Source organism: Rhopilema esculentum, chromosome 14 (genome assembly GCF_057945365.1).
Source record: "Rhopilema esculentum isolate cy_ngs chromosome 14, ASM5794536v1, whole genome shotgun sequence".
Taxonomy (NCBI): Eukaryota; Metazoa; Cnidaria; class Scyphozoa; order Rhizostomeae; family Rhizostomatidae; genus Rhopilema; species Rhopilema esculentum.
Genome location: NC_142828.1, coordinates 4,365,868 through 4,379,303, shown reverse-complemented (window position 1 = coordinate 4,379,303; position 13,436 = coordinate 4,365,868). Strand labels below are relative to the sequence as shown.

The 13,436-nt window shown below is 35.9% G+C and overlaps 1 protein-coding gene across 1 annotated transcript in view; it reads right to left on the bottom strand.

Moving 5' to 3' along the window:
• Positions 1–13,436, bottom strand: part of LOC135696378 (huntingtin) — a 55,221-nt gene that overhangs the window by 21,648 nt on the left and 20,137 nt on the right. Inside the window, exons 25-43 of the mRNA XM_065215750.2 lie at positions 12,678–12,755; positions 11,900–12,168; positions 11,486–11,567; positions 10,787–11,007; positions 10,081–10,244; positions 9,003–9,139; positions 8,500–8,613; positions 7,643–7,762; positions 6,944–7,298; positions 6,348–6,661; positions 5,544–5,647; positions 4,778–4,859; positions 4,257–4,433; positions 3,542–3,609; positions 3,024–3,159; positions 2,157–2,288; positions 1,683–1,763; positions 669–1,076; positions 257–334 (exon numbers count right to left, since the gene is read on the bottom strand). Of these exons, the coding sequence (XP_065071822.2) occupies positions 257–334; positions 669–1,076; positions 1,683–1,763; positions 2,157–2,288; positions 3,024–3,159; positions 3,542–3,609; positions 4,257–4,433; positions 4,778–4,859; positions 5,544–5,647; positions 6,348–6,661; positions 6,944–7,298; positions 7,643–7,762; positions 8,500–8,613; positions 9,003–9,139; positions 10,081–10,244; positions 10,787–11,007; positions 11,486–11,567; positions 11,900–12,168; positions 12,678–12,755 (3,120 nt within the window). The remainder of the gene's footprint in view (positions 1–256; positions 335–668; positions 1,077–1,682; positions 1,764–2,156; positions 2,289–3,023; positions 3,160–3,541; positions 3,610–4,256; positions 4,434–4,777; positions 4,860–5,543; positions 5,648–6,347; positions 6,662–6,943; positions 7,299–7,642; positions 7,763–8,499; positions 8,614–9,002; positions 9,140–10,080; positions 10,245–10,786; positions 11,008–11,485; positions 11,568–11,899; positions 12,169–12,677; positions 12,756–13,436) is intronic.

Sequence of the window (13,436 nt, the reverse complement as noted above, 5' to 3'; positions counted from 1 at the left end):
CACTGTTCTCGTATCTACCCTCACTCTAAATGAGTAATCAGGAACATGAAATGGAAAAGTTTGGCCATACAAGAATCTAAAACCTAGTTTTGTTGTGTTGCCTGGAGAAATTAAAAGCCATTTGCTGCTCTACTGCAGAAACCATACAAGGCTACAATAAAGATATTTTGAAAAATCAGCCAACTTTTATCCATATTTTATCACTCAAAGTAAAACTCAATAATGAATATTAACTTTGGAATTTTCTCTTCCTTACCGTTGCTAAACACTCTAAACAGGCAACCAGGTCTGAGAAGATCAAGACGTTTTTTCTACTCGACAAAACTGCACATACCTGAAAGAAAGCAAAGAAATTATAAGTATTTATTGGCAAAAACATGGTGGCTACTAGATGTTTACAAAGAGAATCATGGAATTTGGATTTCTCCTCTCTACTAGTCAGATTTTAAAAAAATACGGTGATATACAATAAGTCCTGTGAGAAGTCATATGTAACAAGCCTTGCTGAATTCAATTCTATCGTTACACTGCAAAAGTCCAAGGATACCGAATACAAACAAAGATATATTTCTTAAAGACTGTGGTCCATATCAACCGTAACCATGTTACATCAGCTATGAAGAGGATACCCTTGCTGACATTTTGAAAAACAAACCAAAGTGACTCACCCTTAAGGCTACAAATGCAAATTCAAACAACGAGACAAGGTCCTCCCTGTTCAATATCCAATGTTTATTCCAGTAGCACGACGGAGCAAGAAATTCTCTCACGCATTTACAGATAACAATCAAATTCTTCAGCCAAGTTTTGTCACCAGAAAACTTTTCGATTGCATTTGCTGCTATCACGATGAATTTCTGAGCGCCCAGATTAGATTGCGCTTCAGCCATGGTATCCAAAGGTGAATCTTTGACATGATCTTCAATAAAACTGACTCTGTTAATCTCCTTCTGCTTAACGCATTCCTTTACAACTTTTGTTACTTCTGCGAGTAAATACGTTTTGCAGGCACTTAGCAATTTCTGGCTGCTTTGAACTTCAGGACTGCTAGAAACTTCCATCGACTGTGTAAGTTCCTGCCGATGAGGTAAAGAGCTAACTTAATAAAAGCAGAAAATAAAATACAAAGGAATTAACAAATACAGGTCCAATTACATAAAGAATTACATACTTTCATTCTGATCAAGGTAGAAACTTGTTCCTTCAAGAATTACCACAGCGAAACAAATGCTATTGTAAGAGGCCTAATTTTCTCCAGTCATAATCGCTGCATTTCCCATAACAATTTTTAATTTCTTTGTTAAGGTTACTAGTTGGCAGTTTACATGGAACATTGAAAATAGTAACCTTAATCTAAGCTCTCTTATTGCACCATCACTGCAACAATTTGGACGAAATGGTTCTTTTTTATAAGACTTTGGTAAATTTTTCATCACATTTAATCAATTTGTTAACTCCAGAACGAGCGTTAAAAGCATAAAAAAGACCCCTATTACAAGAAATCCTTCCCTAGGCCCCAAATTTATACCCAAGAGGACGGGGTAATGTGACCTCATAGCTACCCTATTTGTCTCTTGAATAAACCAAATACCAATTTGTGCAAATATCTATGAAATTTCAATTTTAGCTGCAATAGCCATATGTAGAATAACATCAATGGACTAAAATAAAGACATAGCTACCTCTAGGTAGGTGCTCTTTTTATCCAGAGACGCCTTTATCACCATAGTTAGACAAAGATGGAAAATCTCCATGTTCAGGTCCTGTTCAGGGTTAAGAATACATTATTGCTTTTTCAAACAGATTGTAAAACTTCACGAAAACATGGAAAAACTGAGACATCTTGTAGGTAGACATTTAAAAGCCATTTACATAAACCACTGACATAGAATTTCCAAAAATGAAGAGGAATTGAAAAAGGCGCCCAGCATCCATCAGTACCATCCAACTTTATTCTATCTTATTAATAATACATAAAACAGTCAATGTTGCTCTAAAGAACAAAGAGATATAAACAAACACTGATGACTAAGTTGCTTCTTATATCAAAATTTCGATCTATTTAAGCAGTTAGACAATGAACTTTTATAAAAAGGTCACTAGATCAAGAAGAAGTTCAGCCCGACAGTATAAAAAAGTAATCAAAAACACCATACCAGCTCTGAGAGGATCGAGGACAGGTTGTCAATATCTAGTGATGCAAGAAGAGCCGCTGCGCAACCCATATCTTCGGGACTGAGCTCATGTGACTGGAAGCAAGTTTTCTTCACGAAAGCAACGAACCACTCCTAACCAGAAAAGTAAAACTCAAAGTTAAAAAGGTACAAATAAATGTTTGCAAGTCTGGGGAAAACTTGGTTGAGATATAGTCAGTAAAAGACCCGAACCTTTCTAAACGATTAAAATCGCTGTTTCTTGGTTCGTAAATTTTACGACCAATGCTAAATGCCAGTGATTTGAAAGGGAAGGGGGGGGGGCTTTGTGTTTTTGTGGCTATAACCAACTTTGGATATATTCAAGTGCTTTTCTCTTATAATTTTCTTTCAAATTACCCAGTCGAAAAAAGCTTTTACAGCCTAATAGCTTTACCACTCTTATGATAGTCTTTTGCTCCTCGGGGTATCGTCTCAGTAGTATTGTACAGTGTTTTGTAAATGGTGTATCTCTAAATATGTAATTGAAAATTTTTAACCGATTATAAAAAATTGCTAAAGTTTAAATAATTAAAACTGATAAAAATAGTTTGTACAATGACCTGGGGTATTTCTAGTTAGAGGCAATTCAAACCTACTCTAGCAATGAGGCCAACTAGTTATTCATCCAAATAGTAAAACGAACTTAGATTTTATACATTTCATTTTCCTTTAGTAATTTAGAAAACTGCATGACAATTACAATGTAGATAAAACGACCATTACAAGTAGTAAAACTGAAGTAGTATTGAAAAATATTAGCAATGACAATGGCTTCTTTACTATTTGTCTGATGATATGTAAAAAGACAAATATAGATAAACAAATGACCTTTGATGCTGTGTATCCTTCAAGCTGAACACTCGAAATATCCAGCGGGTGTGAAAGTTTTCTTAGTCTCGCTTCAACTTCATCGGCAGAGCCTTTGCTTAGAGTTTTGTTTATAAGCATCACCAGTCGTGGAAACCTTTAAAACGAGGACAGTTTAAGTCAGTATCTAAATATAATATCTGCTACCAAAAACACGGTGTTCACTTTAGGCTGAATGTTTACCAAGATGTACCAGGCTCACGCTATAGTATTGGAATTCTTACATTACTTCAGGTTTGAAGTAGAGAAGAAATAAACAGGCAAGCATTTAAGAGCACAGCATTGATCATATTGCTACGGGAAATTTGGCAACAAGAATTAAACATTTACACGTTTGAAGATATCAAGGGAAAGCGGAAACATGAAATACTTACAAACTTTTGGCCTAACATTCCTCAGAGTTTAAACAAGACAATAAAGCTAAAGAATATATCAAAAACAACAATAAAGGATTTTTAAGGAGAGCAGAACTTGTTTACCTTTTCTTGTTTCCTTCGTCACTTATGAAATTCTGAAGGTCGCCATCTGGCATCTGCTTCAATATTTCCTAAAAACAAAACAAAAACTATTCTTAAAGCGTCAATCTCAACCCGAGTCTGTTTTTGGCCGAAACCCCACAATTCTGCCTGACATCAAGCATTTTAAGATAAATACTTATATTTGGTGCGATGATGGCTCAGTTTTTAGAGACGTAGACTACAGACCCAAGGGTCCGTGGTTCGAGACCCTGGCATGACCAAACTTTCACCCAGAGTTAAGAGAGCTCTCTGTAATTCTTGGCATAGGAATCACAAGGTGTGGTTACATCGAGAGGAAGGACCAGGACACTGCTCGATAAGCATAAGCTTCTCAGTGTACAAAAAACTACCTTCGGATGCTAGGTACAAACAAATACAAATACTGATGTGGCTGAAACTGACAAGTAAGCCAAGAAAATATAGAGCACGATGTTTCTGCAGAGGACAAAAAAGGCAATTAAGGTAATATTCAACTCAAACATTGATTTAAGGATAAAGCTTTGGTACTGCAAAACTTCAAATACTCAACAGAATTTGAACAGGAATTTATATCCCGGTGTCACATATCATATTTTCAAGACCAGGCATTACTCTTCATATTTTGGGTTCAAGGGGGCATTTGAAAAAATGTATTCATTGATGAGTTTGATAGAAAAAAATCTAAATTAAACCTTACGTTTGCAGGAAGTGTCTGCAAATACTCCAGCCTTTTGCATGTGACTGTTTCGGCATAGCGGGCGATGCCGTAAGAACGAATCGATGGCAGTTTCGACAACATGAATTGGAGAAGCCTGTTTGACTGACTCATATGGACATTTCCCATCAACTCTGTTAGAGACTTCTTTTCGAGGTACTGTTTTCATAAAATGATAAAGTTAGGTGTGAATAACAAATGGATTTACAAGCAAAGTAATTATAGCTGTAGTGACGCCAAACCAGTGAAATTGGGGATCGTTAAGAATACGGTAATGGCAAAACAACATACATTTAAAAATAAAATACACAAAGAATGAAAGCGGAGCCACATGTTAAACTGGAACAATCATTCAAAAATACTGAGATGCAACACCGTTTTGTCACTCACCAAAGAGGGTTAACGGAGAATATTTCAAGTGATAACTGGTGTGATAATTCACTGTTTCAAAACTGATATGATTAGCATTTCATTAGAAGGATTAACGTTGCAAAGGCAACTACCTTGCTGCTTGAAGGCTCTTTGACGAAATTGATAACACTTTGCAGAAACAAACCACTTAAAGACGAATCTCCATAAATTTCCCTAAAAACAAAAAAATAATCATATGTCAATTTCCTAAACGTTTTTTTATGTATGTGAATACAGTTGTCTATGAATTGAAAAATCAAGAACTAAGATAACTAATCGCTATGTTTTATAGCATACCTACTCAGCTTCTAGGATAATACAAAAGGATTACAAAAATGACTTATGTGTCGGCTGAAATACTCTGGGTTAATCAAATTGATATTCTTATTTGATTACTTGCTGATACTGGGATTCTTATGTTAGCGATTAAGACTGTTTGATTTTCCTGACGATATGTCATTATTTACAAAAAAGGAATCGCTGTTTAAATAGCCTGCGGGCAGACCTGTTCAACTTTATCTGGCAGATTATTTTTGAAAGATACATTAGGGGAGAATTGGTGAAGAGAGGCGAACAATATTGAAAATCACCTTTCTCAAAACAAAGCAGATTTTATTGGAAACGATCTTTCTTGCATTTGACCGATATGTAATAAAAAGACTTTTATGATATTTTCCTGCTAATCTGGGAGCTTTCTGCCGATCCCACAAATACACAAATTTGATAATTCAGTGTCATCTTTCTGTTTCTCTGTGATATCCATATATTTATATAACATCCTACAAATGATTTTCTAAATTATCCCCTAATTTTAATGTTTGTATATCATTGATAACAATGCAATGAAAATTTCTTTACCTTAAAAGATTTTGCGTTGGTGTCTCATTAGATAAATTTATGATGTCATCAAGATTTGTTTCCAGCAAAGACTGCAAAGGCTTGAGATCTTTTTCTGTCTGTCTCTAAAAATTGAAGATTGGAAATAAAAAAATGATTGAGTGGATCATTTAAAGGCAGAGTCTCCGTACAAGTAGCATGCTTTGCAAGGTTGATTCGTCTAAACCAATCAATGTCCAAGTATCTTAGTCTAAACCAATCAAATTAGAGAATAGCTGAATTCTTGTCAATCTTTAATCAGCAATTTTGACGATGGTAAATGCAACCATAATCTATATGGGGTCACGTTGGCAAAGCTATTGAAGTTTTTGAATTATTTAAAAAAAGAATTAATACGGTATCATCATTGTTCATGACAAGTATTCAGTTCAACAAACACCTAATGCTTTGATATGCTTTCGAAGTAAAAAAATTGGAAATTCTGGCTAGGGATTTAGATGTGAATAAATCTGGCTAGGGGGTAGAGTTGTAGAAGTCTGATTCCTTTTGGCAGACAGGGCGTGCTCAACCTGTGATTAAAATCGTTTTGATTAATTTCAAAAATGAAAATCTTCTAATAACAGTGACAACGAAGGCAAACGAGATTTTGAAAAACATTCCATAGGTGATCAACTATCGTTTAGAATAATATTCAAAAGAGAGTTTTGAGAGATAAATTTACATTTTTAAAGACTAATATTTTTTCGGACTAGGGCGATGAAAACAAATTTACATGACTTTTAGGTATAAAATGATTGATGAATTGATTAGAAAGCAATTCAATACCTGATAGACCTCTACCAAAATGTTACAGTAGATAAGGACTGCACCATGTTGGGTGACAACAGATGTCCAGTTCCATTTCTCTGTTTTTTGTCCAAGTTTTGAGCAGAACAGACGTTCCCAGAATTGTTTATTTTCATACCCTAGTAGTTGAAGTATATGACACCAATGCAAGATCAATGTTGGACAGTTCTGTTTAAGTGAAATAAGCGACTGTGAAGTATCTAAAATGCCATTGTACTGCGGGTCCTGATTTGCTGCCACATTCCCCGATTGAACTTGACCAGACGCGGCTAGTGCAATATCTTTGAATCTTTCTGCAACAAAATAGCAATTCCTGTTTAAAAACATTTTCAATATAACCATATAACCAACTTTGTTTCTGTTGAAGTGATTACTGTTATGTTTTTAATTATTCTTTTGCAGGTTAATGGCCCAAGCAGGATAAGTCCATACTTTTTTGGTTCGTGTATATTACATTTTTCTGTAGTATACGAACAAAACTGAATTGAATTGAATTGAATTGAATAAATTTAGGCCAATCAAATGAATTTAATGCTGAACCTTTTGTGGAATATCGATACGTTGCGTAAACTCACCGGAGCTTAGCATTGTTGCAAACATTATTAGCAACTTCTGTGTCAACTTCTTTAAGGTGACCAAGCAAGATTGATCACACACGGTGGAGTAACAATACCGCGCCACCTCGTTGACTGCAACGTTTATAGCATGCAGAAAAAACTTGGCATAGAAATCAGCTGACTCGTTGTCAATGGTGCCGTGATGTGCCTCCGCAGCATCTTCTATTGTTGAAATCAAACCAAACGGGTCCTGCTTTGTAATACCAATCTGTGACAGCCTTGTAAGCATTATCTCCTCGTTGTTCTGGGTGATCAGAACTCTGCCAAGACTCAGCAGCATAGAAAGCCATCTCACCGATTGACCAAGTGATGTCTAGGCGAAATGAAAGCCCGTTTAATGTTGTTATCTACCTACAAGTGACTGGTGCGCATTATGCAAAGTTTAAGTGCTAAAACACGATGCAGAACTCCAAGCTAGACATCTGTCTCAACCCCGCTGTTGCATCTTTCCCCGTTTCTTCCTCATTCAAACGAGTTTTACTTGATCCTCTAGCTTGGCTTCGCAGTAATTAAACCTACTAAACTTCGAGGTATATTCAACTTCATTTTGGCCCATCATAGAAAAAAGAACTTGAAAAGCCATGCTATCACTAGGGAAAACTTTGAAAACGAAAAACGCGGTGTCGCTAGATGCTCTATCTCAGCTCAAGCACTTACTATGCGAATTGGCGCGAACAACGCTTTGAGTATGACGTCAGCTGGGCGAAGTGCTATGTGTGCGAGCGAGTCGAAAAGATGGCTCAAGACGTCGATATGAGCTTCATTTGTCAGATTTATCTGCAAAAGAAAAGCGACAAAAAGTTATACAACAGAAATCTATTATAGAAAATGAGTAATCTTAAATAACAGAAACAGATAAGAAACATCGTTAATGCCGACCAACTTCTTGAAATAGCAATAATCTAATTATGCTGTCAAAAAACTTGGGCCGAAAAGATACAAGGAAAGTTGACGAGCAAAAAACACACGGAGGTCAGTAGTGTCGAAGATCCATAGGAGACTTAATGGATTGTACAAAACAACACGAAGTCCTGGGGGCTCGAGCCTCCAACCAGTAGCGTAGTGAGAGGAAGACAAGAGGGACTGGACGCCTCCTCCCAATTGCAAAAATCTCTTTGAAAGGGCGTTCTCCGGCGTTCCAAAGAAAAGTCAGTTAATGGTATTGCTAGGAGACGTTTGCTTTGGCCTAAAAGTCGAGTAGTCACAATAAAACTAAGGTCATATATTGTGACTATGGGCGAAACATCATAAAACACTATACTTTGTGAGCATAACCATTTATAACGAAAAATGCATAATCAATTCTCGCATGCTGACAAACTATAGATGTATTGGCTAAAGCGTCATCAGTTACATTATCCAGAAGACATATAATTTAGAGAGAAAACTGACGCCTCCTAACGGTATAAACAACGGGATACAAAGATAGATAAAAAAATGAAAGATAATTGTTTAGTTATCATTAACAGTAATTGAAACAGGTGACTTTGTGAAGTCAACGCTGGTGTAATTACCTCTAACGTTGATAGCTGTGGAAAAACGACGTCAACTATTTGTCGTGAAAACCGCTTCCACTTTTCGTCATCATCCTTTGAACCCTCCAGGATCACAGTCAGCAGCTCAAGTACCTTGCAAAGAAGAAACGAGTTTAAGAAAAAAAAACCTTCCGAGTTCTCTGGATGACATATTGAACCGGGCATGTTGTTAACCGGGTTAAAAAATGGCATGAAGTCCGGCAGACTTCGAAAAGATTAATTTAAAGTAGAATATAGTCTTGGCAAAAAAAGACTTGTCCTTCGATGCACCTACAAAATCACTTTACTCTGCAAACATATCAATTAAACGATAAAAATAGCATTTTGATTGTTAGATATGAAGAAATATGTGCAAATGTTATGTTCGTCAAAGCAAAAAAATCAGCAGATTTCAAGTTGAGACAAAAGTTTAATTTGTGAGACATTTGTGAGCTTTAAACTTAATTGTGACAGCGAGGTTTATCAGCCAAAGAGAGGCTCACCTGTGGGTATTGTGTCAAACGAAGCAACATTGAGAATGCAACCTCTCTTTGGGTGTCCAATTCTTTGCGACCGTCAGCTCTTGTTTGGTTTTTTGAAATGAATAAGTCGTGTACAACTGGCTTTAATGCGGGAATCGCTAGAAAAGAAAAAAGACAGTTTGTTTCCAGCACAGTTAGTAGTGTCAATGCAAACAGCCATTGTGACATAACGATGTCTTGTCAACAAACGTTGATGCCGAACGACTTTCCTTCTATACCATTATCCTTCCATACACTATTCATATCAGTTTTTCTGAAAATGTTTCAATGTAAATTCTAGCAATCTATAATTTCATTCTACAAGAAAAGATCTTGCACTCAGGAAGGTTTTTCGCATGACTGTATGGGGTTAAAGAATAATTTTCTATATAAGTACTTAATAATGATTGAGGAAGTGCAAAATGGAAAAAAACTACAAGAAAAATATTGATAATTCAGAAAAAAGAGTGCCAGTTAGACACATCAGCTAGAAAGGTAGGCAGTAAGATCTTTACAACCCAGTCAAAGAATTTGGCTAGACACTATTCATCGGCAGTTGGATATAATCAATTTAGAAAGGTAAATCCAGATTTAAGTGACCGAACATCTCAAATGTTGGCTCTCTGATGAGCCTAACAGTTCATATACAATTTAGGCCAGCAATCCCCTGAAAATAAAAAGGAAAGGTGGCCTAACTCTACGAGGCGGTATATGCAGCGTTTTTATTGATCGATGACACCTTCTTCCAGCTGAACTAGAATTCAAGCTTTACGCGCTCCCAAATCAATCTCCATGGTCTCCGAACTAACTGATCCTTCTATTGAAATAAGAATCGATATTTCTGGTCGTCTTGCGTCAGCTGAGAAACCTTTGAGCAAGACTTAGCAATGGCATGCAAGCTTGTTGTGAAAACGTATTTGTGCTGTTATCAAGTCGTTTAAAAGATTTCAAAGGACCAAATTCAAGTAAACAAGGAATTCTAAATTAATTCTGGAAAATAGAAAGGAACCCAAAGACATTCCTTGTGATAACGGTAAGATATTTTCATAAATGATAATACCATGCGTAGTTGCAGGCTGTCCGCAGGCCATAATCCCATCGCACAGTTGAATGATCTGTGGCATAACGATTATTGGTTTTGCTTGGCTGTATTTTGGCTGGAAACACTCGTACGAAAGAAGAACCAAAAACTGGAACATTTCTGGGATTACCATTGTTGGATTCCTAGAATCGAAAGAAGAAGTGTTAACAGTGAACTATGAGCCACTTGGCTTTGTCCTTAGCTGAAAAGACACTTGAAAGACATTCATAGTAAAATTTCAGGGTTCAACAAGGATTCTTCTGTTTTCGGTACAAAGCAACTTTAAAGTTTCTACAAGCAAAATGTTATCAATATATATTTGTTTAAAAAATGATATCATAACTCTTGGCGATAGGAAGTGTCGCAATGTTTATTTTCTAAACGGGTGATGAGGAATTGCAGCAAAAGCTTGGTCTAAAAAGCCCCAGTGACACAAATAGAGGAATAAGATCTAAGCCCTATTCCAGATGTTTAAGCAAGGAAGATCAAACTAAAAAGAAAAAATATGATTAAAAGAAAGTTCATTTGGTAGAAGGGCTTGAACGTATGCTGTAAAGGAGATTTTTGTGAAAAGCAGGCTAAAAATGACAGTAAAAGCACTTTTCATGTGATCAGCACTTTTAAAATAATTAGCACTTTTCATGTGATCATTTGTAACAGTCAAAAGGACATTGGCAGTACGAACCCAATCTGCCCGGCTTCAACAAACTCGAATTGCTTCAAGACGAACGCAATGAAAATCTGGTCTGCATCCAGCAATGAATAGTTCACCCTCAAGCGGATGAGCTGGTCAAGAAGATGGATGACTTGAGCCTGGACATCTAAGTTGCTCGTCATTGTGTATGTTTTCAGTGCATGTATTACCAATGGCTCGAACAGTCGGATGTAGGCTTGAATTGATGACAGCTTAAATGAAGTATCATAGAGTCAATCAAAAACTAAGATATGAGTTTTAAATTTGTAAAAAAAGTAAACCACAGTATTTTACCAAAGTGCACACTGTTCATTCAGAAATTCCCTAGAATATGAAACCATGTTTTATGATAAAGAATATAAAATACTTCCATTCATATTCAAAATTCCCTTTCCAAGAAAATGAAAATGAAGTTTACACGGAGTACAATGTAGCATCATGTTGCGTCCCTTGGTAGTAGATTTTTTCCATTAAAAACTGATGTATTTCTGTACTTCACACAGAATAAGTTGTTAAACGAATTTGATATGGTTACAAAAAACTAACTTTGAGGCCATAATTATCTTTAGTTGTACTCAATCTTGTATGATTTTAAAGGCATCTCATGGCATAAAATCAACATAACAAAATCACTTGTCAAGGAACAACAAAAGTTAGAGGCAAAAACAAACGGGAAAGAAGGCTACAAACCTTTTCTTTGCTCAACTTTGAAACTGGCTTTTGTGGGGCAGCTATTTTCTTGAATTTTTTGAAGAAGCTCAAAGTTGACGACCTTTTGTAGCAATGGGAAATCAAATGCAGTTGAAGCATAAAAAAGTGAATTTCTGAATAGAATAATATCATAGTTTCTAATGTTTAATCAAAACGGATGACAAAAAGCAGTAGAAATGGAATAAGGACGCATATAACTTTAATGTCAAGAGATATGATATTTGATCGAAATGTTATGTAGGGCCAGTAGCATTGTCCGTTTGGGCGCAATGATTGCATAAATGGCCAAGCAAACTTGTTGAGCAGTGACCAACTTTTTAGAGCATTGAACGTTTCGTTTGCATCAAATACCCGCAAGATATTTGGTTGACAATGTTTAGATACAAATCATACCTTGCTTTCTTAACAATATCCGGAGAGCCCTGCTCAGGAAACTTGGTAGTGTGCAAAGATTCAGTAAATGCTTCACATGGCTCTTTGATGACTGAGTCATACAAATGTGGAGATTCACAAGGAGGCTTCTCTTCTTTGATTGGTTCAGAGCTTGCATCAAGCGAAAACGTAGGATCACCACGGGTTTCTACGAGGTGCTTCGTGCTGTATGGTAAGTGGTACATTTCCGGCTGGCAAGCGACGTTTGTTCCAAACAGACTCTTTAAAAGCTGATGAAAGGAAATCAATTCAAAGCTTTCTATCCTGTCTTATTATTATAAAATCCATCGAGATAGCTAGAAAAGTCCAGGCTGTAGCAGCAAAAGAATCCAAAGACAAAAGGTTCCTAATTTAGTTAAATATTTGATTATCAATGAATTTATACATAACCTAATCATTGCCAAAGAATAAAAATACTTAAAAAAATACTTTATAAAAACTAAATAAACTGTCAAGACAGACAAACAAGATTAAAGCTTTGTTTTTCTGGATGTAATACCCAAAAGTGATAAAGTAAAATGGCATGAATTAATATATAGATATTTTCAGAAGTTACAGTTTAAAGAAAGCCACTTTGAGAATCATAATATTAACGAATTGGCTAATATTTAAGTTGTTTAACCTTAGCAACCAATGTTTTTATGATACTGAGACAGCAAAACGAGTAACTCTTTTATAAACAACAAAATTTCACAAAATCTTCATGTTTTGATCATGAATAATTCTGTTAACAACTAACCTGTTGCACAGCCAAAAATGTTCTTTCGGCATCAATTTTCACACAAGACATCAAGTACTCAAGAAATTCTTCTGCAGTCTAAAAACAATCAAAGAGCGAAAAAAACATAATTGGAAAAAGGTCAGAGAGGTGGAATTTTTCACTTCAAATGTAACACGTTACTTTCTAAAAATAAATGTTTAAGCTCAAGTGACAGGTCTTCTCAAATTTAATCCTAACGAAATACCCATTGAGGCAGTTTGGCTAAAAGAGAGTATCGTAAACAGCGACAACTTTCTTTGGCTACTTAATTCAGACCAAAACAATCTTCGTCGTTAGTGATTAAAGTTAGGCGAAATCATACTGTGTTACTTGAAGCTATGAAAAATATGAAGTAGGTCTGAGTCTTTTTGGTTACGCTTCTGGAATTATTGTAACATAGAAAACGGTGGTCAGTTCAGGCGACAGTTCCACAAATATGGGACAGATCGCAAGGCAACGAAGTGATCAGCTATAACAAAATACAGAACAAAATCACCTTTTTCATTGTTTTCTTTAAGTTTTTGAAGGTATTTAAAGGCATTAAGAAGTTTAAAAGCACCCTGTTACATCAATCAAATGTTCAAAGCCAACAATAGGCTTTACAGCGCATTTATGATCAAGAACACATTGTAAATTGGCCTTAGTTGCCGATTGGATACGTAACAATAGGTCTATTGTGTAGTCCAGCAAATGAAAAATTTAAATGGCCAGCGAAATGCGTCGGGACATTGTGCCTTT